Here is a 27,514-nt window from a genome sequence, read left to right as displayed (position 1 = left end):
TGAGAAGTCTACCTTTTAACACTTTGAAAGGAAGAGCTTTGTGTAGGTCTAATGCCCTTAGATTGCAATCCATAAATCTTTGTGATTTTGAAATACAGTAGATAAAGAATTACATGAGCAAGAATATATAATCAGCCAGCCTATGCCAGCCGGGGGTTTGGGCTGCACTCAAAGTATTCTGTTGGCAGTGGGCTTTGGGCGTTTTGATGCAGACATATGTGTTATGGTACCATTGGAAAGGGCATTAATAAGACTTTTGTCACTAGGTAGAGGTGGAAGCAAGAGCAAATCTCCAAAGATTTCTCTCAATCCATCTTTCCATCACTCTTAATTGGTCATCTGCACCAGTCATGACAATCTTTGATCTTCCCAATGGTTTATTATATTTTATAGTCTCTTACTTGCATGTTTTAATCTTTTCTTTGTATATTTTCACAAAGAATCAGAAGTGGTACAAGGTGAAAATATATGTCCCCAGTCCATTTCAAGGGTTTAATATTATGCCAGCATCTCAGTTCTAACACTTCCATTTGCACTATTCCAAGATCATTTGTCCATGTCCCCACATAGGGTGTACTGAGTGGGACAGACACTCACTGTTTCAGAGTCAGTTTCCAGCTACCTCCTCTGCTTTTGGACCCTGTATCTCTGAGGAGACTTTTTTTCCCCAGAATATCTAGTGGAAAGAAAATAATATGCCTGTGGAGTCAATAAGGTTTTAATTGTCAAATTTAAATATGTGTGTGTATAATACTAAATGTATTTATGAAGCTGATGCATTTTTCAGAGTAGGGAGAAAATAATATTAGCAGCAGTGGGGAGATCAGATTTATTGTTGACCACCCAGGTTGTACCTTGGTCTATAATATGCTATTGAGTGTCATCTGTAAACTATTCTGAGATTTTATGTATTCTGTGTCTTGCCTGTTTTCATCCTTCAGAGGAGACTGTGAGTTTTTTGAGGGAAGAGGCTTTGACAACAATTGTAAATAGGAGGTGACGTCAGCAAGATGGAGGGCTAGGAGGTTCCGGGGCCCTTTGCCCCCAGAAACGCAACAGAAACAATAAATAAACGACTGTAAACTGATGAAAGTAGCTCTGGGCAAGGAGCTCTAGAAAAGGAGCAGCAGAAACCAAAATCTGAGGATGGCCACACAGAAAAGCGTAAGAAGTATTTTATCTGCATCCTTCAGTCCAGAGCAGCTCAGCACCAAGAAGTATTTGGGTACTTGGAGGTGTTTTATCCCATGCAAGCCCCACTGCCACGGATATCTGCAGCCTTTGCTACTGAAGACCCACTAAGTCTTCTCTGGCAGTGGACTCAGCTGGTGGAGATGTTCAGGGCTCCTGACTCTGCGTCTGCTCTCTGGGGGCCCCACTCACTGCCTCACTGCTGTGCCCTGCTCCCAAGATTGGAACAGCACAGTGCCTCACTATATACACACAGGACCAGCACTTCTTCTCTGCACCCTCCCTCCTCACCCAGCCCAGGTTCTAAAGCAAGGCTTTGATCCACCGTCACTGTGGCTGTGCTGTTGCACCTGTGTGACTGGCCACTGGAATTCTGAGTTACAGCTTCATTCCACCATCACTGGGGCTAAGCTTCTGCTGTTCCGTGATTACCCCAGGTCCTAGGTTTCAGCTTTGACCCACCATCTCCAGGCTGCACTGATGCAGCCCTATGCTTGGAGTCCCAAGTTGTGCCTTGGACTCGTCATTACTGGAGCTGAGTGGCTACTGTTCTGCAACTGTCTCCTGGGGCTGGGGTCAGGACTTTGACCCAGCTTCCCCAGAGCATGCTGCTCCTGCACTCTGTCCCCTAGGCACAAGCCACCACCACTGTACTCTGTTAACCCAGGACTTTGCCACTGCAGCATCTTCCCTCATCCCCTGCAACAGCTTGAGTTACTGCAGTGGGTCCCAGAGATCCAGACCCTGATTCCATAGGAGACTGGCACCCTCCTGGACCTCAGACACTGACACCACCACTGCAGCAAGTGTGTCTACACCCCAGGAGTCAGGCACTTTGGAAGTTCTATGTGCACCTGGTCCCAGGATCCGAGCTTCACTGCTATTCTGAGTGCTAATGTGCTAGACCTGTCGCCAAGATGGATCCCCAAGGCTAGAACATCCTCCCATGGGTGAAAAAGAATAAGGGGACTCTAAGAGCCTTCACCTCTGAGGACTGAAATAGCCCAAGTTACCACTGCCTCCCACAGAACCTCTGTAGTCTTGGCAACAGAAGAACACCCACTGATTTTGCCAACATTAACCTAGGCTGATGGAGTTTCATGTGACCTCCCTGGAACCAAAACACTGTACCCACTCAGCCAGTACCCTTGTAATCATGTTCAGGTGAAAATATTTCCACACTGAACCCAGTCTGGAAAGGCTGGAAGAGGTGACTGCTCTTTCAAATAAACAAGCATCAATGTGAAGCTAATGGAAACATGAGAAAGGAAGGAACCATGACACCGTCAAAGGCATACAATAATTTTGCAGTAGCTGACCCCAAAGTAATGGAGATCTGCAAGGTACCCGAAAAATCAGTCAAAATAATGATTTTAAGGAAGCTCAGTGAGATGTAAAGGAACACAGATAAAGCAATGAACTCAGTAAACAAACACATGAACCAAATGAGTAATTCAATGAAGAGATAGAAATCACAGAAAAGAAACAAACAGAAATCTGGAGCTGAAGAAAATAATGAATAAAAACAAAAAAGTCACCAGAGAGCTTCAGTAGCAGGCTTGATCAAGCAGTAAAAAGAATCTGTGAATTTGAAGACAGGTCTCCTGATATTATTGAGTCAGATGAGAAAAAGAAAGAAGAATAAAAAAGAGAAAGCCTAGGTGAATTATGCAACACCATTAAAAAAACAATATTTGCATTATAGAAGTCCTAGAAAGAAAAGGGAGAGGGAGAAAGGGACATAAAACTTATTTTTTAAAAAAATATCGTTGAAAGCGTTTCAGATCTGGGGAGAGATACAGCCACCCAAGTACACGAACCTCAAAAATCTCCAGATAGAGTCAACTCAGAGATCGTCATCAAGACCCATTATAATTAAACCCTCAAAAAATCAAACACAGAGAAATAATTTTGAAAGAAGTAATAGAAAAAACTCATCATATACAAGAGAACTTCAAAAAGACTATTCCTCAGCAGAAACCTTGCAAGCTAGGAGAGAGCAAGCAATCCCATTTACAACAGCATCAAAAGCAATAAAATGCTTAGGAATACACTTAACCAAGGAAGTGAAACACCTAGACACTGAAAGCTACAAGACACAGATGAAAGAAATTGAAGTAGACACAAATAAATGGAAAGATAGCTTGTGTTCTTGGTATAGAAGAATTAATATTGTGAAAATGTCAATGTTACCCAAAGAAATCACCAATTCAATGCATTCTCTATCAAAATTCCAATGGCATTTTCCACAGATTAAAAAAAAAATCTATCCTAACATTTGTAGGAAACCGCAAAAGATCTCAAATAACCATAACGATCTTGAGAAGAAAGAACAAAGCTGAAGCCTTCATACCTAATTTCAAACTATGTTACAAAGCTAGAGTAATCAACACAATATGATGCTGGCATAAAAATAAGCACACGGACCAGTGGAACAGAATCAAGAGCCCCAAAATAAACCTACACATATAAGGTCAACTAATTTTTGACAAGGGAACCTGTAACACACAACAGGAAAAGGGTAGCCTCTTCAGTAAACGGTGTTTGGAAAACTGGATATCCATATGCAGAAAAATAAAACTGTCTTCTATTTTACAATACTCATAAAAATTAACTTAAAATAGATTAAAGAGTTCTGAAACAGTAAAACTACTAGAAGAAAACATAGGGAAAATATTATTTTTGGAAATAATACCAAAATAATAAGCAACAAAAGCAAAAATAGACAAGTAGGACTACATCAAACAAAAAAAGCTTCTGCACATCAAATGAAACAGCCAATAAATTTAAAAGGCAACCTACAGAATGGGAGAAAATACTTGTAAATCATATATCTGATTAAGGGTTAATAGCAAAAATATATAAAGAACTCATACAAATCAATAACAAAAAAGTAAATTATCCAATATAAAATGGACAGAGAAACTAAATAGACATTTTTCTAAAGAATACATTCAAATAGCCAACTGGTACATAAAAAGACACTCAGTGTCACTAATCATCAGGGAAACAGAAATCAGAAAAATAAAAGCACAAAGAAATACGAATCACACTTGTCATAATGGCTGGTATCAAAGAGACAAAAGATAGCAAGTATTGAGAAGATGTGGAGAAAAGGCAACCCTAGTGCATTATTGGTGGGAATATAAATTGCTGCAGACACTGTAGACAACAGTAGAGATTTCTTCAGAAAGCTTAAAATAGACCTATGGTATGATATAGCAATCCCACTTCTGGGTGTATATCTGAAGGAAAATAAATTACTCTGCACCCCTGTGTTCCTTTAGCATTATTCACAACACCCAAGACAGTAACAGCCTAAGTGTTCATGGGCAGATGAATAGATACTGAGCATGAAATATTCAGCCATTAAAAAGTGGAATTCTTGCCATTTAGGACAACACTGATGAAACTGAAAGGCATTATGCTGTGTGAAATAAGCCAGGAGGAGAAAGACAAAAACTGTAAATTACCATCAATATGTAGAATATTGTTTACTATGTCTGTGAGTCTGTTTCTGTTTTGTAGAGTTCATAGTGTCCTTTTTTTTCTTTTTTCTTCTTGAGATTCCACATATGAGTGTTATATATGGTATTTTTTTTCTTTTCCTGGCTTACTTCACTTAGAATGATAATCTCTAGGTCCATCCATGTTGCTGCAAATGGCACTATTTTATTCTATTTTATGGCTGAGTAGTATTCCATTGTGTGGTTACCAAGGAAAGGGAATGGAAAGGGATACATTTGGGGGTTTGGGATTTACAAATGTTAGCCACTATATATAAAAATAGGTTTTAAAAAGTTTCTTCTGTATAGCACAAGGAATTATGTTCAATATCATGTGATAACCTTTAATGAAAAAGAATATGAAAATGAATATATGTATGTATGTGCATGACTGGGACATTGTACTGTTCCCCAGAAACTGACACATCGTAACTGACTATACTTCAATAAAAAGTATGCAGAATATTTTCAAAAAGCCAATTTCATGGTGGTTGCCAAGTGTTGGGGGAAAGGGGAACTGTGGAGATGTAGGTCAAAGGGTAGACATAAAGAATTATTAGAAGATTAAGTTCTGAGGATCTAAGTGACTATATTTGATCATGCCATATTATATGCAGTCGATCCTTCATTACTCCAGATGTGGAACCATGGATATGGAGGGCCAACTGTACTGTGTCCTTTTTATAAGGAACTTGGGCATCCATGGATTTTGGTATCCTTGGGGGTCCTGGAGCCAATCCTGAGTAGATCCCAAGGGATGACTGTACTTGAAAGGCTCAGAGAGATCTTAAACATTCTCACCACTCACAAAAAGAATTAGACATGTGATGTGATGAATGTGTTAATCTCTTGATTTTGGTAATCATTTCATAGTATGTGCGGTTTTGAAAATATCATCAGGTTGTACACCTTAAATACATACAATTATATTTGTCGATTGTTTCTTAATAAAGTTGAAAATAGTAAACTCGTATAAACACAAGGCCCTAAGCCTCACTTACCCTTTGGTTAAAATGAGGCTAATGTTACAGTCACCGGCCTGCCTAAGCATGAGTGAAATCCTATCAGATGTTCTTCCACTTATTTCAGGGACAGCCCAACTGGGCAGCTCTTCCTTTAATAACAGCAGGTGAACTCATGGTTTTGCTTCCAATCTCATGTAATTTGCTTGAAAATGGTGTTGTACATGTCATGGTCATCAACCCCTAGAGACTGTCGTGAGCCCACAGATTGAGCATGAAAGTAGGGGAAGCTAGACCGTGACTTCGGTGACCTCAAATGAGATGATATGTGTAAAGAACTCAGAAACTGCTTGCCACCTAGTAAGACTGATGTAAGTGTTTTAATCTCTCCTCCTCTTCCTTCTCTACCTCCTTCCTCCTCCTCCCCCTTCTATTCCTTCTTCTCTTCCCCCTTTTTCTTCTCCTTCTATTTGTATTCCCTAATCGAGCTTTCATAGACCCTTGCAACCAATCTCTGCCTACTGGGAGGTCAGTGGCTGTGTTTATACTTCGACTCCATGCTACTGACCTCCTTCTGCTTATTTCCCCAAGACTTGGTTCCCTTGGTTACTTGCACCGAGAATATCTTATATTAGTTTGGGTTTACCTGCGATACCTGGCTACAGGTGATTATATTTTCTACATTGCAGGATACAGTTTTATGGACAAAGTATATTCTCCACAATAAATGTGAGTTACCTGTTGATAGTCTCTGTAAATTTAAATTCCTTGAGAAAGCATACTACATGCTCCAGATCATGGGAAATTTAAAAATCAAATCATTAAATTCCTATGACAATTATTACTTATGATCCATTTGTAGACGTAATAAATTACAAATCCCAATCTACTGAGGGATAAACATAAAATGGAAAGAATTCTAATGTAAACATTTGCATTTTAAATCAGACCTCACTAATTTCTGTGTCAAAATCATTAATTAATTAGTGATTTACATTTTTATTTATTCCAAATCCTTTAATTAGTGACTTATGTTAGGAAAATCATCATTATTTTTCACACTCCAAAAACCCACTGTAAAAACTGTTATAATTATTGACATGATTATTTACTTGAATTTGTATGACTCTTTACCAAGTAACTATAATATTAAGTGGGCATAAATTTTCTTCTGAAAATAGGAGAGAATGTTTTGAATATATTTTTATGTAATTCTCATGTCTAAAGAAGTATAGAGTTGAGCTATGCTGAAATATTCAGAGTTCCTCCCAAAGGATTAAATAGTTTACAACTCTGTGTCTTAGCATAGCTTAAAGCTCTTTTCCCCAGAAAATTGTTTTGTCATTCTTTAAATCTTACCTTTAAATCTTAGCTTGAATTCTTTAAATTCATTTTCACAGTGATTTCTCCCTTTGTCCCATACTCAGCAGACAATTGCCCCTCTCATTCTTGTTTTCACATCATTCTATAAATGCTTTATCATTATTATGTAATAAAAGGTATCAGTCTCTCCAAATAGAATGTGAACTTCTGAGATCAGAACTTTATTGTTCTCCATATTTAATCCCTGTCAGGTGACACAATGCTGGTTATGTATTTTCCAAACAAACCTCAATCTAAAGACAGAGTAGTTTAGTATCAATACCTGGAAGTGGTAACATGATCATAGAATAGATAACCTCCAATCACATATCAAACTTCTTCACACAAAAATGAGATTCATGCATAAAGGATCTGAAAGCCATTAGAATATGCATTATCCATTTGGTGTGAGATGATGCCTCATTTTAGTTTTGATTTGCATTTCTCTGATAATTAGTGATATTGAGCATTTTTTCATGTGCTTATTGGCTATTTGTATGTCTTCATTGGAGAATTGCTTGTTTAAGTCTTCTGCCTATTTTTGAATTGGGTTGTTTGGTTTTTTCTTACTAAGTCATATGAACTGCTTGCATATTCTGGAGATCAAGCCTTTGTCAGTTTCATCTTTTGCAAATATTTTCTCCCATTCCATAGGTTGTTGTTTTGTTTTGCTTACGGTTTCCTTTGCTCTGCATAAGTTTATAAGTTTAATTAGGTCCCATTTGTTAATTTTTGTTTTTATTTCTACTGCTTGGGTAGACTGCCCTAGGAGAACATTGCTAAGATTTATGTGCAATGATGTTTTGCCTATGTTTTCTTCTAGGAGGTTTATTGTGACTTGTCTTATGTTTAAGTCTTTAAGCCATTTTGAGTTTATTTTTGTGTATGGTGTGAGGGAATATGCTAACTTCATTGACTTACATGCAGGTGTCCAGTTTTCCCAACATCATTTGCTGAAGAGACTGTCTTTATTCCATTGTATGTTCTTGCCTCCTTTGTCAAATATTAATTGACCAAAAGTTTTAGGTTCCTTTCTGCACTCTCTGTTCTGTTCTATTCATCCATATGTCTGTTTTTATACCAATACCATGCTGCTTTGATTACTGTAGCTCTGTAGTATTATTGTCTGAAGTCTGGGAGGGTTATTCCTCTATCTTTTTTCTTTTTCTTCAATATTCCTTTGGCAATTCTGGGCTTTTTGTGATTCCATATCAATTTTAATATGATTTATTCTAGTTCTGTGATAAATGTCCTGGGTAATTTGATAGGAATTGCATTAAATCTGTAGATTGCTTTGGGCAGTATAGCCATTTTAACAATATTGATTCTTCCAATTCAAGAGGATGGGATATCTTTCCATTTCTTTAGGTCTTCTTTAATTTCCTTAATCAAAGTTTTGTGCTTCTCCATGTCTTTTAACTCCTAGGTCAGATTTATTCCTATGTATTTTATTGTTTTGGGTGCAATTTTAAAAGGGATTTTTTCTTCACTTTCTTTTCCTGTCAATTCAACTTTAGTGTAAAGAAATGCAACTGATTTTTGTACATTAATCTTGTATCCTGCTACCTTGCTGAATTCTTTTATCAGCTCTAGTAGTTTTTTTGTGGAGCTTTTAGGGTTTTCTATATATAGCATCATGTCATCTGCATATAGTGACAATTTTACTTCTTCTTTCTCAATTTGGATTCCCTTTATTTCCTTTTCTTGCCCAATTGCTGTGGTTAAGACTTCCAAGACCATGTTGAATAGAAGTGGTGGGAGTGGCAACCTTGTCCAAGATTTTAATGGGAAGGATTTTCAGTTTTTCACCATTGAGTACTATGCTGGCTGTAGGTTTGTCATATATAGCTTCTATTATGTTGAGATATGTTCTCTCTATACCCACTTTGGTAAGGGTTTTTTTTTATCATAAATGGGTGTTGAATTTTATCAGATGCTTTTTCTGCATCTATTGAGATGATCGTGTGATTTTTGTCCTTTCTCTTGATGATATGGTGTATCACACTGATTGATTTGCGTATGTTCATGCAGCTTTATGTACCTGGGATGAATCCAACTGGATCATGGTGTATGATCTTTTTTTATGTGCTGCTGGATTCTGTTTGCTAATATTTGTTGAGGATTTTTGCATCTATGTTCATCAGTGATATTGGTCTGGAATTTTCGTTTTTGATAGTGTCTCTGTCTGGGTGATGGTGGCTTCATAGAATGAGTTTTGGAGTACTTCCTCCTTTTCAGTCTTCTACAGGAGTTTGAGAAGGACTGGTATGAATTGTTCTCTGTATGTTTGGTAGAATTCCCCAGTGAAGCTATCTTGTCCTAGACTTTTGTTTGCAGGGAGGTTTTTCGTTGCTAATTCTATTTCATTTCTAGTGATCAGTTTGTTCAAGTGGTTACTTTTCTTGATTCAGTCTTGGTGGACTGTATGTTTCCAGAAACTTGTCCATTTCTTCTACGTTATACAATTTGTTTCTATATAATTGTTCACAATATTCTTGTATGATATTTTGTATTTCTGTCGTGTTGGTTGTAATTTCTCCACTTTTCCTTTCTTATTTTGTTTATTTGTGCTCTGTCTTTTCTCTTTTTGGTGAGCCTGGTGAGTGATTTGCAATTTTGTTTACTCTATCAATAAAACAGCTTTTGGTTTGATTGATTTTGTCTATTTTTTTTTTTAATCTCTATTCATTTCCATCCTGATCTTAATTATTTCCTCCCTGGTGCTGATTTTTGGTTTTGTTTGTTCTTCTTTTTCTAATTCTTTCAGCTGATAGATTACATTGTTTATTTGATATTGTTCTTTCTTGAGGATGGCCTGTATTGCTATGCCTCCCTTCTTACGACTGCTTTTGTTGCATCTCATAAATTTTGTGTGGTTGGGTTTTCATTGTCATTTTGTCTCACAGTATTTATTGATTTCTTCTTTGATTTCTTCATTGACTCATTGGTTTTTCTGTAGCATGTTGTTTAATCTCCACGCTGTCTTTTTTTTCCTTTGTTTTTCTGTAGTTTATTTCTAGTTTCATGGTATTGTGGTCAGAAAAGATGCTAAAATAATTTCTATCTTCTTAAATTTGTTAAGGCTTCTTTTGTTCCCAAGTGCATGATCTATCCTAGAAAATCTTCCATGTGCACTTTAAAAGAATGTATATTCTATTTTTGGGAGATACAGTGTTCTGAAAGTATCAACCAAGTGCATTCGTTCTATTGTATCATTTAGTTTTTCGGTTGCTTTATTAATTTTCTACCTGGAAGATTTGTCCAGTGATGTTAATGGGGTGTTAAATTTTCCTACTATGATTGTGTTTCCATCAATTTCTACCTTTATATCTGTTAGTATTTGCTTTATGTATTTAGGTGTTCCTATATTGCGTGCATATGTGTTAATGAGTTAATATCCTCATCTTGTATTGCTCCTTTAATCATTATATAGTGTCCTTCTTTAGCTTTCTTTCTGGCTTTTGTTTTAGAGCATATTATGTCTGAAATCAGTGTTGCTGCTCCAGCTTTCTTGTCATTCCCATTTGCATGGAATATCTTTTCCCATCCTCTCACTTTCAATCTATGTGTGTCCTTCTCCCTAAAGTGTGTCTCTTGTGTGCAGCATTTTGTAGGTTCTTATTTCATTATCTAGTCTGCCACTCTATGTCTTTTTATTGGAACATTTAGTCCATTGACATTTACAGTAATTATTGATTGATGTGTCTTTATTGCCATTTTGAACTTGCTTTTGCAATTTCCTCTTTGTTCTTTTCTTTTTCTTTTTGTGGTTTGATAATTTTCCTTGTATTATCTTGGTTTCTTTTTAGTTTTTGTGACTGTATTGTAAGCTTTGGTTTGTAGTCCCCATGTTTTGTACATCTATTAACCCATTACTATATCTGTTCATTTTAAACTGATAGTGATATAAGTTGAAATCCATTCTATAAAGAACAACAAAAATATCTATATTTTCTTGATCCCTTCTCCCACCCTTCATGATTTTGTTGTCCTCTTTTACAACTTCATGGTTATTCTGTTGTAACTCATTGTAGTAATCACCTTTCCAATTATGGTTTTCTCCTTTCTGTAGCATCCTAGACAGGTCATTTTTATCTTAAGATTATAAGTTAGGTAAAAGAGCATTTTCTTCTAGCATTTAAAAAAAATCCTCAAATATATATTTATTGTGAAATAAATGAAAATTGTATACTTTAATATGAAGAGAAGTGCTTATGTATGTTTTACTGTGTGGTGGCTTTTTTTGCATAATTTCCCTTTCGATTACTTTCATTATCTACTCTGCTTATGAGTCTTTGTGATATTTCCAATATAGAACATCTCACTACCTAATTCCTCATGTTGCCATGCTATTTTTCTGTCCTGTATAGCATAATTCCTTCACCTAGTTAAATGCTTACCTTTTAAGATTCTGTTTGTTTATCTCTTTCATGAGTCAATCAACCAAAGATATCCTTTGAGGCACTTTGGGCAAATTCTTATTGATTGTATTTGACACAATATGTAATAACTGTTTATTCATGTGTCTTATCCATTTTCCTTGAACACACACACACACACACACAATCAGACAAAAAAAAACCCCTTTGATGTTTACAATTAGATTTAAACCATGAATGCAATTAATTATATCTCTCCTATAATAATCACTGATTTTATTTTAAATGTAAGTACAAATAAATTTCCATTATAAAACTTCTAAAGGTAATATGTAAAATTACCATGTATGGCATAAAAGTATAATACAAGTATTATTGACTATCAAAGAAATTTGGTGAGCAAATTTAGTTCTATTTTGATTTTTTTTTAAATCCTGTGCTTGTCTCTCTTGAAACCTTGCTTATGGGATTCAGAATCTGAAGTAATATTGAGACTATACATCAATCCAATGACAAGTTCTCTTTATCTTATCTTAAAGTTCTATAAAACATCAAATATGATATGAATCTACACTGAGGGGTAACAGTGATTTTTGACTTGGAATTAATGACATCACATCAACAATTAAGCCAGAAGAGACGTAGCTGTAGATGGATAGTCATCGCTTTTGAAGTTTGTATTTTGAATGTCTCTGTAAAGCTAGATCTCTCTCTCTTGCTCTCTGTCTCTTTAGCAAATATTTTAATCCAATTTTATATATATGTTCAACTATTAATATATACAATGCCATTTCTTTTCTTTTTGTTTGTTTTTTTTTGCCATTTCTTTAAGAAAAAGAAAATTACTCTCATTTCATAAAAAAGCTGAAACATACAAGTTGCCCAACTCTACTGAATAAGTTTACCATCCCAATTCTGCACTACCACAAACACCATCGGTGGTTCTTCAGTCTTACCATGCATTCTCATGGGTCCATGATGTTGTCCATGCTATGTCTTCTGCACAGACTCCTCCTCTTCCTTTTGCTGTAAAGATCAACTACTTATTTTTACAACCTCATCTTCTCTCTGTGTATCCCACAGTCCTCTGCATTCCCAGAGCATTCTTCACCTGCCTAGGTGAAGAGCAAACATGTTGTTCCCTTGACTTTGCTGTCTAGATTTTATACATAATTCCACTACTGAATGTCACATTTTATTTCACTTTGTGTGTGTGTGTGTGTGTGTGTGTGTGTGGGTGTGTTTTGCCTGTCCCTCCACCAGACTGTTAAGGTCTAGAATTCAGACACTCTGTTAAGAATGGTGCTAGATAGTTCTAGACACTGTGGATATACCAGTTAAGACTCACAGAACATACATTCTTGTAAAGGGAACATACCATGCACAAAGAAATACACAGTATTCCAGGAAGTATTAACTTCTCTGAGAAATGAATAAAAAGCTAAAGAAATCAAATAGTAATGGGGGTGTTGTTTTAGGGAGAATGGTCAGGGACTGAGGCTTATTAAGGAGGTGATATTAAATCAGAAACATGATTCACATTCCAAGGGAAATCATTTTAAATAAAAGATAAGAAGGTTGTGATTAAACCAAGTAAGACTGAAAATTCACTATTACAGTTTAGCAAAAATACATAGATAAACCCAAGATTTAGGAGGCCAGATATACTGCATTCTGATTGCCATTACCTCTTATTTTCCAGGCAATTTATAATTAAATTGTCACCAACAAAGTACGCTTTGGGAAAGGATGTGCATGCCTCTGTGTGTGTGTGTGTGTGTGTGTGTGTGTGTGTGTGTGTGTGTGTGTGTGTTTGAGTCCCTGGGGAGGAAGTTCACGTGTTCATGGGTGTGCTTGTATCATAATGGCATGGAAAAGATTTCTTACAAGATTGTTGTGGACTGGCTCTACTGAAATGGTCTCTCTTCCCAACTTCCATGAATTTACAACCCATATTACTGAATACTTCTAATACATATTTTAAAAATCTTTAATATTGTATATTTTCACCACCAAGCATATGGAAATATTAAACAACTATTTATTGAACATGAGTAAGCTGCTGTAAATTAGCACTCCACAAATTTTGTTTGGTGGCAGTTGTATGGAAAACAATTATTATTTACATCAAGGAGAAGGGAAGAGCTCTGAGAAGGAATATAAACTAGGAATTTTAAACTTCTGAAATTATTAAACTTTATTTTTATGTATGTTTGCCACTAAAATTTATACTTATATATATTTTCTTTCCATCCATTCTCTATTTTCACTGATAGAATCTATTGGTCTTAAGTCGTTAACTTAAAATTACACACATTTACCTGAGCTTCCATAGTGTGTATATAAAATAGATATTCACATACATGTATGGCCACCTTTGGTGAATGATGACATCAATTTACTTCAAGAAAAAGTGTGAATCTTATGAATTGAGAGCAAGATTCACTCAACTAGGACACGTTACTTCTGGCTACTAGCAACTTAGTTGTAACTTTTGTTCATTTAAAAATTTTAAGTTTAGTTGATTCATATGTGCTTTATTTAATACACTAGTGAAACTCTTGCATACATTTGATTTGTCTTAAATCCCATGACAGACGTTGCTTTTTTTTTTTTCCTTCCAGCACATGGTCAACCTAAGCACAGTTTGAGTGCACTTCATTGCACATTTTAGGCAAAGAAAAATAAATAAATAAAAATACCTTTCTCCCTACTGAAAAGAGAGGTGAAGTCTATGGTTTCTCAGCCTGTGACACCCGTTCAATGAAAGAATGTAATGTTTGGAATGAGCAGGATTTCTTCAGAAGAAAATAACTTTTTTTTTGTATTACCATGTTAATTATCATGTTAGTTACCATGACTGTATCATATGCTTTTTATTAATGACCTGAGTTACATGAGCTGAGAAAAAAACAATAGCAACCCAGAAATATTTTCTTCATCACTCTTGTATCGAAAGTGGGAAGATGCTTGCATTCTACACACTTCCTTCACGTAGCATAGATAAATTACGCTCATGAATAATCTGCTGAAAGACTAAAAGAACTCTCTCAAAACCAGAGAGAGAATTGGTTTACTTTTTTAAGGAACCAACTCAATTCTACCTGCACTTGTTTCATTCCTCATCTCTCAGTGTGAAGAGCCTGTGGGATTCCTGGTAATGACCAATGGGCACATAAGTAGTCCCATTTATCTAACCTCATACATATGCAATAAAAAAAATAGAGTATCCATGAGTATCTCCTGTGTAGGGTCCCTGCCTTTTCCTTAGAGTGATTTCAACTTTCTAGCATGGAATGGGAGGGCAAGTCACGGATGGTCTGATGTCTATAACTCAATGTTGTCATGATGGAGAGGATGTGCTTAGCATTTAGGTAGTTTTGTCTCTACCCAGAGAGTAGTGAGATGGAAGGTATCCAGTAAACTATGTCTGGAGAAATGGTGGCCAGATATTTAGTTTTAGTGTTTGATTATAAGAAGTCAATTTTTCATGATACAGCCATCATCAGATGTTAATAAATGTCATACCAAAATCCAAATGCTGGTTAAGAAATGCTCAGTAAGATCGTCCAGGTTGATAACATTCTGCCCACTTAAAGGACTAGCTGCCTGTGTATTGATGTTATTTGGGTATATTTTAATTTGCCTAGATGCTTCAGGACCACCATATCTCCTTTAAAAATTATTGCTTCCAACTAGACTTAATTTTACCCTGACTTAGCTCAGTTCCATTTATTATATATTTTTTTTAACATTAAAGAGATCATACCTTATGATCATGTGTTTTCTCTGAATCCATGCTTCTGTCCAGATTATCTTTGCTAATCTTTAACATACTGCCTGCAAGAATCTATTTGCTCATTTCTACCTTTGGGCTGGATTTCATGGAGTTTATTTATGTAATCAATATAGCACGTTGGGATTCTTCTAAGAAATGATATGGTACAAAGTAAAACACAGATCATTTGCTATTATTTAGCTTCTTTATGTGGCCAAGTATATATTTATTCAATTAAGACAAGATCACTTTATCAGAAAATCTTTTGAAAGAATATTAAAATTGAGTTATACCAAGAGATTGGCATTCTACTCTTATGGACAAGACCTAAGATTTCCTGGTGCAAGATTGTTTCTCAAATGTACCACACAACCAGGGTAACAAATTTTTCCAAGCTCTTAAGAGTTCTCACATAATTCAATAATTCCAATTTTCTTAATATTTCCTCATTTCAAAATTAACACTTCAAATATGAGGTAACAGTTTATAAAATAAAATTGTGGAAAATATATATTACCAAGTGAATATGCAATATTTTAGTCATAGAAACAAGTTGGAACAGTTTTGACTTTGAAAATCCTAAATATATATATGTTTTTCTATGTATGACATACATATGAATTTTACATTTTTATAATATATTAAATTCATATATACACATATATTTAAATACAGGCTTCTGAAGCATTTCCCATTTGTAGAATATTTTAAAATATTTCATTGGGAATTTATAATTATGTACACTTGTACAAATAGAGAATTGGGTTTTAAGAAAAGAACATAATAAAATATGACATCAGTGAGTGTTAAGCCTATTTGACTCTTGCTAAAGTAAGGCTAAGATCAATGTCACTGCATATTTATGACAGCCAAACTCAATTAGGCTTCCATCAACACCAAGCTGTTTTACTCCTCTCACAAAAACCAATAGGTTTAAAGTCTACTCTATCTCCTCAAATTTCTGACAAACCCTCCTACTCTACCACTCAGCCAACTTTCGTTCCATTACGTAAAGAAAATAAGTCATCCCAAACTGCACGCGTTCAATTCAACAAGTCAAACCTGCAAACCTCCAACACCTAAAACCATGCTTTCCTATGCCCACCAGTTATTGCAGAGAAACCGGTTCTCCTTCTAACTAAATTTTGTCCCCACTTATATTCTATATCACATCTACCTTTTCAATAACCTTATAAATATAGTCTAATCATCTCTCCCTTTTATCTGAATTCTCTCCATTTCTATTATGTATCTCCCATCATTTAGACAGTCTAAATTCTCACTGATATAAATAACATATTCTAAATTTATACAAAATAAAACAGAACAACAAATGAGCAAAAGCAAACACAACATCTCTGCAGACTTTGCTTTATGTTCAGCGACACACCATCCCAGACCTTTCTTTCCCAGTCATGTTTCTCCCATCCCATTTCACCACATCACACATTTCTCAATCACCCTCTCCTTCCTTGACTAACTTCAATTTTACCTCCAAGTCCAAACATCACCAAAAATGAGTTTTCTTTGAAGTCAGTAATTTCATCTATGTCAGTACAAGAGATTGGCATTGTCTTACACATAATTGTACTTGAGCTATCAAAAGAATTCCCCATTATTGAAAATTTCTCTCTTATATAATACATTCCCTAGTATGCCATGATTCCATGCTCTCCTGTTTGTGCTCCTATAACTTGTCCACCCTCCTATTCTCTTTGGCTAATTTGACATTATAGTTTTCTTATGTTGTTTACAGTATTCAGTTCTAGATCATTTAACTCTACTATATGTTCTCCAGATGCGATACTGATGATTTAAACATAGGCTGGTGGTTTCTAAATTTGTATGTTTGTTGAAGGACCTTTCAAAAGTTTTAGACATTTTGACCATCAGCCTACATTGCCTCTTCAAAGTAGTATTCAAAGTAAAATCAAAGTCAAATATCATACCCATGAAAATTTCAGGCTCTTCACTCTTAAGAGACAGAATAGACCAAGATTACTTTAAGTGTCTGAGCAACCAGAAGGACAGAGAGATGAAGAAGATGGGGCAGATGAGAAAGATGGTCAAAGAAGTAAGGGACGGTCAGAGTTTGGTTTTAGACATGACAGGTAGGTTGTTATTAGATATCCAAGTAAACATGTCAAGAATACACTTCAATATGAATCTGAAGCTCAGGGATAAGGATTGGCTAGAGATATAAATTTGAGAGTCCCTAGGCAAAGGATTGCACTTAAGGCTGGAAAACTAGATGAGATCACCCAAGGAATGAGGTATGTGGAAGAAACATCAGGGCTCAGTGTCTGGAAATCTAGTATTTAGAAATTGAGGAGACTAGGAAGAATCAGCAAATGAGCTAAAACAGGCATAGCCAGATAACAAGAGAAAATTTCACAAAGTGGAACAATTCTAGAAGGCAAGCGAAGGAGGTATAAAAGTGTTTCTTATTTGGCCATCTTTCTTATCTTAGAGGTAACGCCATTCTTCTAGGGGCTTAGATGCTTGAGATCACCCTTGTCTGTTCTGTCTCACATCCAGAACATTCTATCAACAAATCTTTCCAGCTCTAATTGATATTCTAGCTCCATTGGTACCACACCATTCATTCCAAGTTATTATCACCTCCCACCAGGATTCCTGCAAGACCTTCTACTGGTCCCTCTAATTTTATCCTTGCCCTGTTCAAACTATTCTCAACAGCCAGAATGAGTCTACTGAAATGTCACTCAGATGATGTGACTCCCCTGAGTAGAAACAATGTTTTGCTCAGCTCTCTCAATGCAAAAGCTGAAGAAGTAATCAGTTACTCCAGTGCTGGTCTGTCTGCCCCTGTTAACTCCCTTATTGCACTTCCCCCTTAACTCCCCTCCCGCCACCTGCCTGCCACACAAGTCTCCTTGGTATTTTTGACAATACCAAGATCTCTTGTATCTCAGTCAATCTGCAATTTTTTTTCTCTCCTGAACATGTTTTCCCCAGATATATGCCGAGATCATTCCTTTATCTCAGTCAGAATTTTACTCAAAAATTATTATCATAGTAGACTTGGATAAAATTGCAGGCAGTCACACCACACTACCACCTTCTATGGTGTATCTTTTTCTAAGTAGAATTGATTACCATTTATATCATAGTTAGTTTCCATACAGACATCATTTTTTTCTATTTTGTTCATCCTTTAGAGTTTTATCACCTGGAACAGTGTCTGGCACATAAAAGTGATCGATACAAATCTGTGAAAGAATGAATGACTAAAAGAATGAATGAATGGCAAAAAAGGAGGGGATACAGAGACAGAGAGACAGAGAAAGATTTTTTTTTCATTAGTATCTATTTGGAAAATTTAAGTGTGCTTGCCCTATAATTATGAAAAAATAAGGTAGTTTTAAAACAAGTAATTTATATTTAAATTTTAGTTTAAATGAACAACAGAAACTCTAAATTAAAAATAAATCAGAACTGGAAGAAATAAATTAGTTAACAAAGGACAGTATGGAATTTAAACACAAAGGTTGGATGGGTTAGGATAACAGCCTTAGAACACAAAATATTTAAGTCCAGTAGATTCATACATTGGGTTAGCTGATTCAATAAATATACATTTGTCAATATACATTTTTTATTCCTGAAATCTGACTAGGTGAATGCTTGCAGCAAAATACGTTTTGTATGTTTTTTTACTATGTTCACACTTTTTACCAAAATTTATTGACATTCATACAATTCTGCATCTAAATATATAATTTTTATTAGAAGCATATTTCAGAATTGTTTTTAGTATGAGACCCTGAAACTTTTAGACAGAGTAAATTGTGCTTGAATGTTAATTGAGAAGTTATAGAGTGCACAATTTCTACTTAAAAACTTGAACGCAAGTTAATTCTTCTGGGGTTGCCTGGTAACTAATAAGGAGTATGTCAAATTGAAAGACAGGTCTGACTGAAGCAGCTTTGAATAAATAATAGAATTGTTGTCAACTTTAGCCTCAGATAAGTGAGACAGGGACCAATTCTAAGCTAAACTGAAGGGAAAACAGTTGAAACATCTTTTGTTATTTTTAGTGAATTCTTCATTGTTTGCCCTTAAACTTTTTTTTCCTCACCATTTATGATTAATGTAAAGACTGAAAGCAAATTTTGAAGATGTCATTCAATATCTGTTGGAATTAAATGGAACAGACCAAGGCATTTGAGAGGCATAATGATTATTATTCATTAGCCATTTATTTATAAATTCTTATTTATATTATATGCATTGATTTCTTATATGTATTGGTTTCTTAGAAAAAAATTTATGTCCACTAAGAATGATTACTACTCTAATAAAAAAAATGTATATAAAATATTTTTAAGGTGAGAATTGTGTTACAATGACTCCTGGCTATACATACAACAAAATATTTTAACAAGTCTTTAGTTATAGTGATGCTTTATATCAGATTGTTGATCAAATTCTTACAAATTCTGACCTCTTTCTGTTTTAATTCCAGCAGGAAAAAAGTCAAGAAAGTTCCAGAATCAAAGGTAAGGAATGACTGCTTTAAGATCATAGTTTTATACATTTATTTAAGTATAGAAGAAAAAGAAAACAGATTTAATGGTACTTTGAAAATATAGTTAAACATGAAAAAAAAATGAAACTTCAGAATCTTCAGTATAATTATAAAACCATTGTGAACCCTCTGGGAATTCCCCAAGGCCATCGAAGATTCTCTCTTAAGATTTCCTTTCTTCATGTAGTGCTTTTGGAAACCTCAAGACAACTTTCTGTTTATCCCCTGAGCTGTCCCCATTGCCATCCTTCACCAAGCATTGTCCCTAAGAGTTGGTGTTCTGTCAAGTCCAGAGTTAGCAAACGAACCTTCTCAAAATATGTTTTGTGGAGAACCAACTATTTAGTCACTGCCGTCTCTTTTTATCTTCTCCGAAAATGCAAGAAAATGCTTAATTATATCTTTATAGTTGGTGATAACATTTCATCTGGCATGATGTCAATGCTAGTCAGACATAAGGAGGCTCTTTTCCCCATGAAGACAATGTTGACTTTTGAAATGCATTCACTGAGATGGTGAATCGCTCTAAGTAGATTGTAATCCTTCAGTAAAACGTCTCCCTGAGTGTGTGCTCCGGTGGATCATAATGATAGAACTTCACAGGTTGTTCCAGCTAACTCTTTCTGGCCTTTCCATTCAGGCACTGGCCCTTAGTCTGCATTTTGGACACTCGTCCACATGACCCTTCCCAAATGTGCCCTAGGACTGAGCCTGACTGGAGCAAAGCACAATTGCCCTGTTTTATTCCATCATTTTTGCATAGGGAAATATACTTATTACTTTTTTTTTAGACTTCTATACAAATAAATTTAAAAACATGACTGTGGAGAAGTTACAAAGGTCACACGTACTCCTGAAATGATAAAAGGGCAGTTGTACCCCTGAGGGTCTCTACATTAATGATAATACCAGTCATGATTGCTTTTCACAAGTTCAACTATAACTATCTCTGCACATTATCCCACAACTGACTGCATGCCACCATTTCACCCCTTGTTTGATCATCTGTGTCTATATTACTGACGAATATAAAAATTCATGCTTTCTTATTTTGCTAGGTATGTTTTATTCAAGTGAATTATGTAAGACTGTCCTTCCAGGAATTCCCAGATTGTGTTTTCTTTCAGCAAACTGAAATATGAATTGTTATTTTATATGTGAAATCATTATCCTTATTTATCCTCAAAACACTCATATTAACTCAAAGTTTTGTATTTCTGTGTTGCCAAAGGGAATTTCTATTCCGAGATGGGCTGTGTGACGTTCATTCAAATGATGTATGCGTTTTAAGCATACTGAGTGCACATCTACCTTTTCATGAAGGGCCTCGTGTTTCAGATTAATCTTAAATCATATTTATAATTTTGCTATAATTGGCATAAGTTTAGTATAGCTTTGCTTTTGATACCTGATTGTCTTGGAGTACATAAATTATATCGTCTGAAGTAGTAGAAATTCTGTTTTTCCAGCCACCCTCTAGGAACGTGTTTTCTTTTATAACGTAATAAAATTGTCAAGATGATGTTTGTCACAGCTTTCATTGCTATTGGCTGACTCATGTCCCAGAAAGCTCACATAATGTCTTCTAGACTACCGAGGTGTAAGTAAATCAGAGATACATGGTTGCATTAGGACTTATTGCCTCCCTCTGCTTAGAATAAATCTACATTTTTTCTTGAATATTTATGGGAATCATCCTGAAACATTATCTTACTGGAAATTATGAATAGCCATTTAAATGTGTTAAAGCAAGACTGAGAGGAAAAATCTGAGTCATAAAAGCAATAGTTTACCCATTATTAGATAACAAAAAATTCTGAAAATTAAATACTGTACATTTCCTCATCATTAATAGTTGAATTGTGAGCTGTGCCCTCACTTGATGTTAATAACCAATTCTGAGCCAGTAATTCTCTGGGTTTCCTGATTAATCGGTAATCTCATTTGCTAGAACACGTTTATTGCACTGTCAAGCATGTATACAGAGAGCCTTTAATCTTCTAATTTTCTGCATTTGGTGCCTATTTCTGCTTAAAATAGCAATTCCAACCTCAAGATACCAGTGACCTGAAATTACATTAACTCGCAAAGCACTCCAATGAAAATCAATCCCTGTTTTTTCTGTGTTCATGGAGATAAATATTGAAATGTTTGGAAACTTGCAATTCTATCAGTGATTATTTGACACTTGTACATGCTCTTATTCTATTGTTACTTTGAGATAGCATACAAATCCATATGTTACATATTCTAAAATGATATTTATATGGAATTCCACTAACAAGGTGAATTTCGGTTCAGTAGTCAGTACGTTACTGGATTCTCCAACTCATTTTCATCTTTATATTGCCTATTATTCAATGAGACAGACTAATCTCTATTTAGTACACAATTTTGAGGTTTACACTTGTTTAAGATATCCTTCCTGAAAGTTACATTAAAGATTATAGCAGAAAAATGAAGACGGTCCCATGGGTGTGCAAGAAGGACGGACTACCCCGGAAGCCATATTTTACTCCGTTCTCCAGGGACAGGCTGATATGTTAAAATGAAGTGCATTGTGGGTTTAAAACCCATTGAGAATTTTATAAATATTATCAAGAAATGATTTCTTTTGAAGAATAGTTCTACTCTTAAGGAGCACAACAAATCAGTTACCCTCTGCCACGATTTCTCAGGAGAATTTTTAAATTTCTCTTTGGTTGATTCAGGCCTATTTAAGAGCATCTCTCCAGAGGTCTTAAGTGATAAAACAATAACAGTTTCTGCGGAAAATTTAAATAAGCCTCGCTTTACAAATAGCTTCAAAATTCTGTCAACGTAATTGAGTCTTTAATTTGCCAAAATGGCTTGAAGTTTTACTACAATTAGAAGGATAAAATCACTGTGGGAAGTTTGCACCTGGTTACACTACGGCGTTTCCTCAGGATCAACTTTGCCCTCGTTCTGCCAATAAAAGAATGTTTATCCATTCACCAAAAAGATCCAATAGCTTTTATCACACAGTTTTCCCTCCTTTCTTCTCAGCTGGATGTTCTTGGCTTCTCGCATTCAGATCTGATAAAACAAAGTATGTTGCCCTTTCATCACTAGCTATATTGTTGTTAAGAGTCTACGCTGGAGGGACACTGAGGACTAAAGTGGGTTTCGCGCTAGTCATTTACATGTTATGAACATGTGTCTTTGGTAAATGTCTAATAATGTCAGACGCTCTGCTGAGCTTTTTACATATATTATCTCATTTTCATCCGCAGGCACACATTATAGGCAACAATGAGCATCCAAGTATGTCAGCATTTTGAGAAATCATATCCAAAGCAAATAATTCAGATCAATATTATCATTTTTGCTCTATCTTAAAAAGGGTCATACTTTAATCAATCACCAATTGTACATTAGGTAAATTTACCACACTGTTATGAGAAATGCTTTCTACGTTTTCATGGATTTGACACATATGAATTTTATTATCTATGCATGATTTTTCTTTAATGTCATGCTTACAAATATTTTTATACTGCTGATTTATATAAAAACTACTCAGTACTTTGTAACTTTAAGAAAAAAATTAGATCATGGTACATGCAACCTGGTAACATTCTAAGGGACAGATGTAAGGCTCATGTCAGCTTGTTCACCAAATACTTGTGATCTTTGACAAACGACTTAACCCTTCCAGAAGTGATTCCTCTTTTATGGTAAATATTAGCCTAACACAGCCTGTAATATCAAAAATTTCTGCCTGTTTGAAATTCTGATGTTTATACTTCTATAAGTTCATTGGACAATGCTATTATTACAATCACGCATCCTTCAAAACTCTGTAATTCTCAACAGGTTCCATATGGTAAATATTATGTCAGATACATTTGTGTATATGAAAAGGTAAGCTGCACAGTTTCTCTTCCTATGGTACATGCATTCTCATGTATACTGAACAATAACAGAAAATATTATGTAAGATCATACTTAATCAAATTAAAAGAATGTGAGACAATAGATGCTGTTAAAGAATTATGAAGCTTGCAATCTTTCTACACACAAATGCACATACAAGTGCTTTTCTATGTACTTTTTATACACTCATACATTCAGATTCTCTGTTATTTCCTACATCACCAGATTGGCAACTGAGAGTACTAAAAATAGTCAGATATACAGGGATATATATATTTCCATTGGGCAGAAGGGGCGTTGCTATGAGATTGGAATGCTAAATGCCTAATTTGGGCTGCCTGAATATTCAGGGCTCTTTAACCCAAATTCCCTGACTTTCTGAGGTCAGTTCACTCCTTCCAGGTCAGGGACGGTGAGGGGATAGAAACTGATCTTCAAATTCTTGTTCATTAAAGCCACTGAATATATTAACAAATGAAAAGATCATGTAAAACAGAAAGATGGTAAATCATGTAGATGAGCCATGTATGAGACTGTTCTGTCTAATTGTTGCATTTCTTTATGTTTAAGAAATAAAATAGAGCCAGCACAGCAAGTCATACCTGCAATGAAAATTCTTACCATAAATGAAATTCAGAGTCACTATATTTTTTAATGGATTACAATATCATGCATTATGAATGTTAGGTTCCGTGGTATTCAGTTTAGAAAGTTATTGCTGAGACAAATAACCATTTATTGGATTTATGAAAACTGTGGTTTTGGACCATTGGAGTCCATAGTTATTTATAAAATCCTTAGAAAGTCCAAGTGCCTAAGAGATAAGAAAACTCACCTCTAGAAAATGTCCACTGAAGGACTGGTTTCTTGGTTCATTTGCTTGCTTTTGGCAAACTGTGATGTTGGATAAACCCCAGACAAGTATACCTAGAGCAGGCTTGTGATAATAATTCTTAAAAAATAATCTTAATGTTGTAAAATGATGTGAAGAAACGATAATTATTTTACATATATTTTATGCCACACCGGTTGCATTATATCAGAACAATTCTGTTTCCACTCTATTTGTTTTTTTTAAATGCACTTTTGAAATTAGATGGCGTCAAATACATTCTTATGAGTAATTATTGCACCTTGCAGCAAAACATCAATGTCATATATACACAGCTTAGTAGTGACCGACTGGCCACTTTAATTACTAACATGAGCCCTCAAATATCTCAATCCATTTTGCTCTATTCCTAACTTAACAATATAAATACAAATTGATTGCTGAGTAATCAATTAAAAATGTGATTTCCAATTATTGCAAACACATTGCCAGACTTTTCTGATTTTATTAGCTGAAATCTGTTCCATTTCTGATCTTCCACTGTTAGAAAAAAAGTGTCAAATCTCTTTATGTGACTTATATTTTGTGAGTTCTTGTGTCAAAGTGAGTAGAGTCTTTGAGACAAAAACAACACATAGATGCAAATTCTGGATGCCATTATATACGCAAGACAGTCATAGTTACTTGGACAAACTTTCAAACGTATAAAAATTTAAGTCCTAATGTATAACTCCATAAAAGAAAAAAAAAGAATGAATGGAAATATATTCACTACAGATAACCTAAAATGATATCCCCAAATGTCCTCCTGAATAAATTTTAAGTAGGAATTTCACTGTAAGTAATAACTTCTCATGGAATTAAGGTATTATCCATGCTCCATTCTTTAAAGAAACTCATTTATGCAACTTGGTCCAGTTTTAGAAGATCTTGCCTCATGATCTCCTCCCACAGCAAACAGGAAGACAAAAGTCCTTCCCCACCTAAAGGTAATATTATCATCAACCAGAAGAGGTTTCCAATAGGATCTGATTCTGTGTCTCATTTATGCCAAGAAGGGCTCAGTTTATATTATACATTGTCTTTCCCCATCCGTGTTACATACATTCTCTACTTTTCAGTATATACTTTCCTTCAATGGGCCATTGATTTTGGTTTCAGGATGATTAATTTTGCAGCTCCCTTTACCCATCAGGAGACAGTGCTATTTAAAAGAAATCAAGGTGTAATAGGAAAAAATAGGAGGGGTGTAATAGGTTTGATGAGGTTGGGAAAACAACCCAGAATAACTGGATTTGATTTTTTTTAAGAAATAATGATTTAATGCTGCATGTAATATCAAATAAATATTGTTCAGGTTTTTCTCTTTTTCTTTCTTCTTTTTTCTTTTCTTTTTTCTTTTTTTTTTCATTTTTTTTAATGAAGTATAATCAGTTCACAATGTTGTGTTGATTTCTGGTGCGCAGCACAATGTTTCAGTCATACATACATATACATAGATTTCATTTCTTTTTCATTATATGTTACTACAAGATATTGAATATGGTTCCCTGAGCTACACAATAGGACCTTATTGTTTATTTTATATCCAATAGTTATTGTCTGCAAATCTCAGACTTCCAATTTACCCCTTCCAAACCCCTCTCCCCCTAGTAATCATAAGTTTGTTTTCTATGTGAGTCTATTTCTGTTTTGTAAATAAGTTCATCTGTGTCTATTTTTTTTTAGATTCCACATGAGTGGTATCATATGGTATTTGTCTTTCTCTGTATGGCTTACTTCACTTAGAATGGTGAACTCCAGGTCCATCCATTTTGCTGCAAATGGCATTATTTTGCTCTTCTTTATGGCTGAGTAGTATTGCATTGTATAAATACACCACATCGTCTTTATCCAGTCATCTGTCAATGGACATTTAGGTTGTTTCCATGTCTTGGCTACTGTAAATAGTGCTGCTATGAACAGTAAGGTGCATATATCTTTTCCAATTAAAGTTCTCTCCAGATATATGACCAGTAGGGGGATTGCTGGATCATATATTCTAAGTTTATTTTTAGTTTTTTGGGGACTCTCCATAGTGGCTGCCCCAAACTACACTGCCACCAACAATGTAGGAGGGTTCCCTTTTCTCTATACCCTCTCCAGCATTTATCTTTTGTGGACTTTTGAAAGATGGCCATTCTGACTGGTATGAACTGATACCTCATTGAAATTTTATTTGCATTTCTCTGATAATTAGTGGTACTGAGTATTGGAAAAATGCTTGTTTAGGTCTGCCCATTTTTGGATTGGGTTGTTTGTTTTTTTGTTATTAAGTTGCATGAGCTGTTTATATATCTAGAAATTAAGCCTTTGTCAGTCACATCCTTTGCAAATATTTTCTCTGTTCAGGCTTTTCTTTACATAGTTTATTATCATTTTTCTCTTTTTTTTTCTTTATTTTTTTTTAACCTGCTCACTAACATCCCAGCCCTGGTCTTCCCTTCAATCATGAATACAAAATATCTTTATTCTAGACTCTTAACAGAGTTCAATGGTTTCCAAAAGATTTTTTTTTAACTTCACATACTGTCTCCTGAAATAGCTGAATATCATGTTTCAAGAAATTTCAAGTAATATTAACCAAAATGTGTTTTATGGCTTCATTTATTTAGCTTACAGCAGTATCTTCACTTACGTGCAATTAACTGGTTAGCCTTTGTGAAAGAATAATTTTTGTAATGGTCATGTGAACACGACTTTTTTTTTTCTTTTTGGCAAAAGACTGTCTTATCTTCCAATAAGAAATTGTGTGGTCTGTGAGTTTTCCCTTTTTGCTTTGTCTCCCCTGTCAATTTAAACATGACATTTGACTTTATTAAATACACTATATTTACTTGACTTTTTAAAAAATATATATTTCTTCTTTTTTATCCAAGGTCTTAACCTAACATTCAATGTAGTCATTTTTAATATTTCATAATTTTTTTCATTTTTTTTAAATTATGAAGGATATACATTTTATGTAAAGATAATTTATGACTCTGTAAATGATGTTATGTTCAGTGACTTCTAT

General features: G+C 34.9%; 1 protein-coding gene across 1 annotated transcript in view; it reads left to right on the top strand.

The window, feature by feature from the left end:
• FSTL5 (follistatin like 5) overlaps positions 1–27,514 on the top strand; it is a 625,236-nt gene that overhangs the window by 43,692 nt on the left and 554,030 nt on the right. The window contains exon 2 of the mRNA XM_072972286.1: positions 19,671–19,701. Coding sequence (XP_072828387.1) covers positions 19,671–19,701 — 31 coding nt within the window. The remainder of the gene's footprint in view (positions 1–19,670; positions 19,702–27,514) is intronic.

Source organism: Vicugna pacos, chromosome 2 (genome assembly GCF_048564905.1).
Source record: "Vicugna pacos chromosome 2, VicPac4, whole genome shotgun sequence".
NCBI classification, from domain to species: domain Eukaryota; kingdom Metazoa; phylum Chordata; class Mammalia; order Artiodactyla; family Camelidae; genus Vicugna; species Vicugna pacos.
This window is presented reverse-complemented; position numbering and strand designations above follow the sequence as displayed.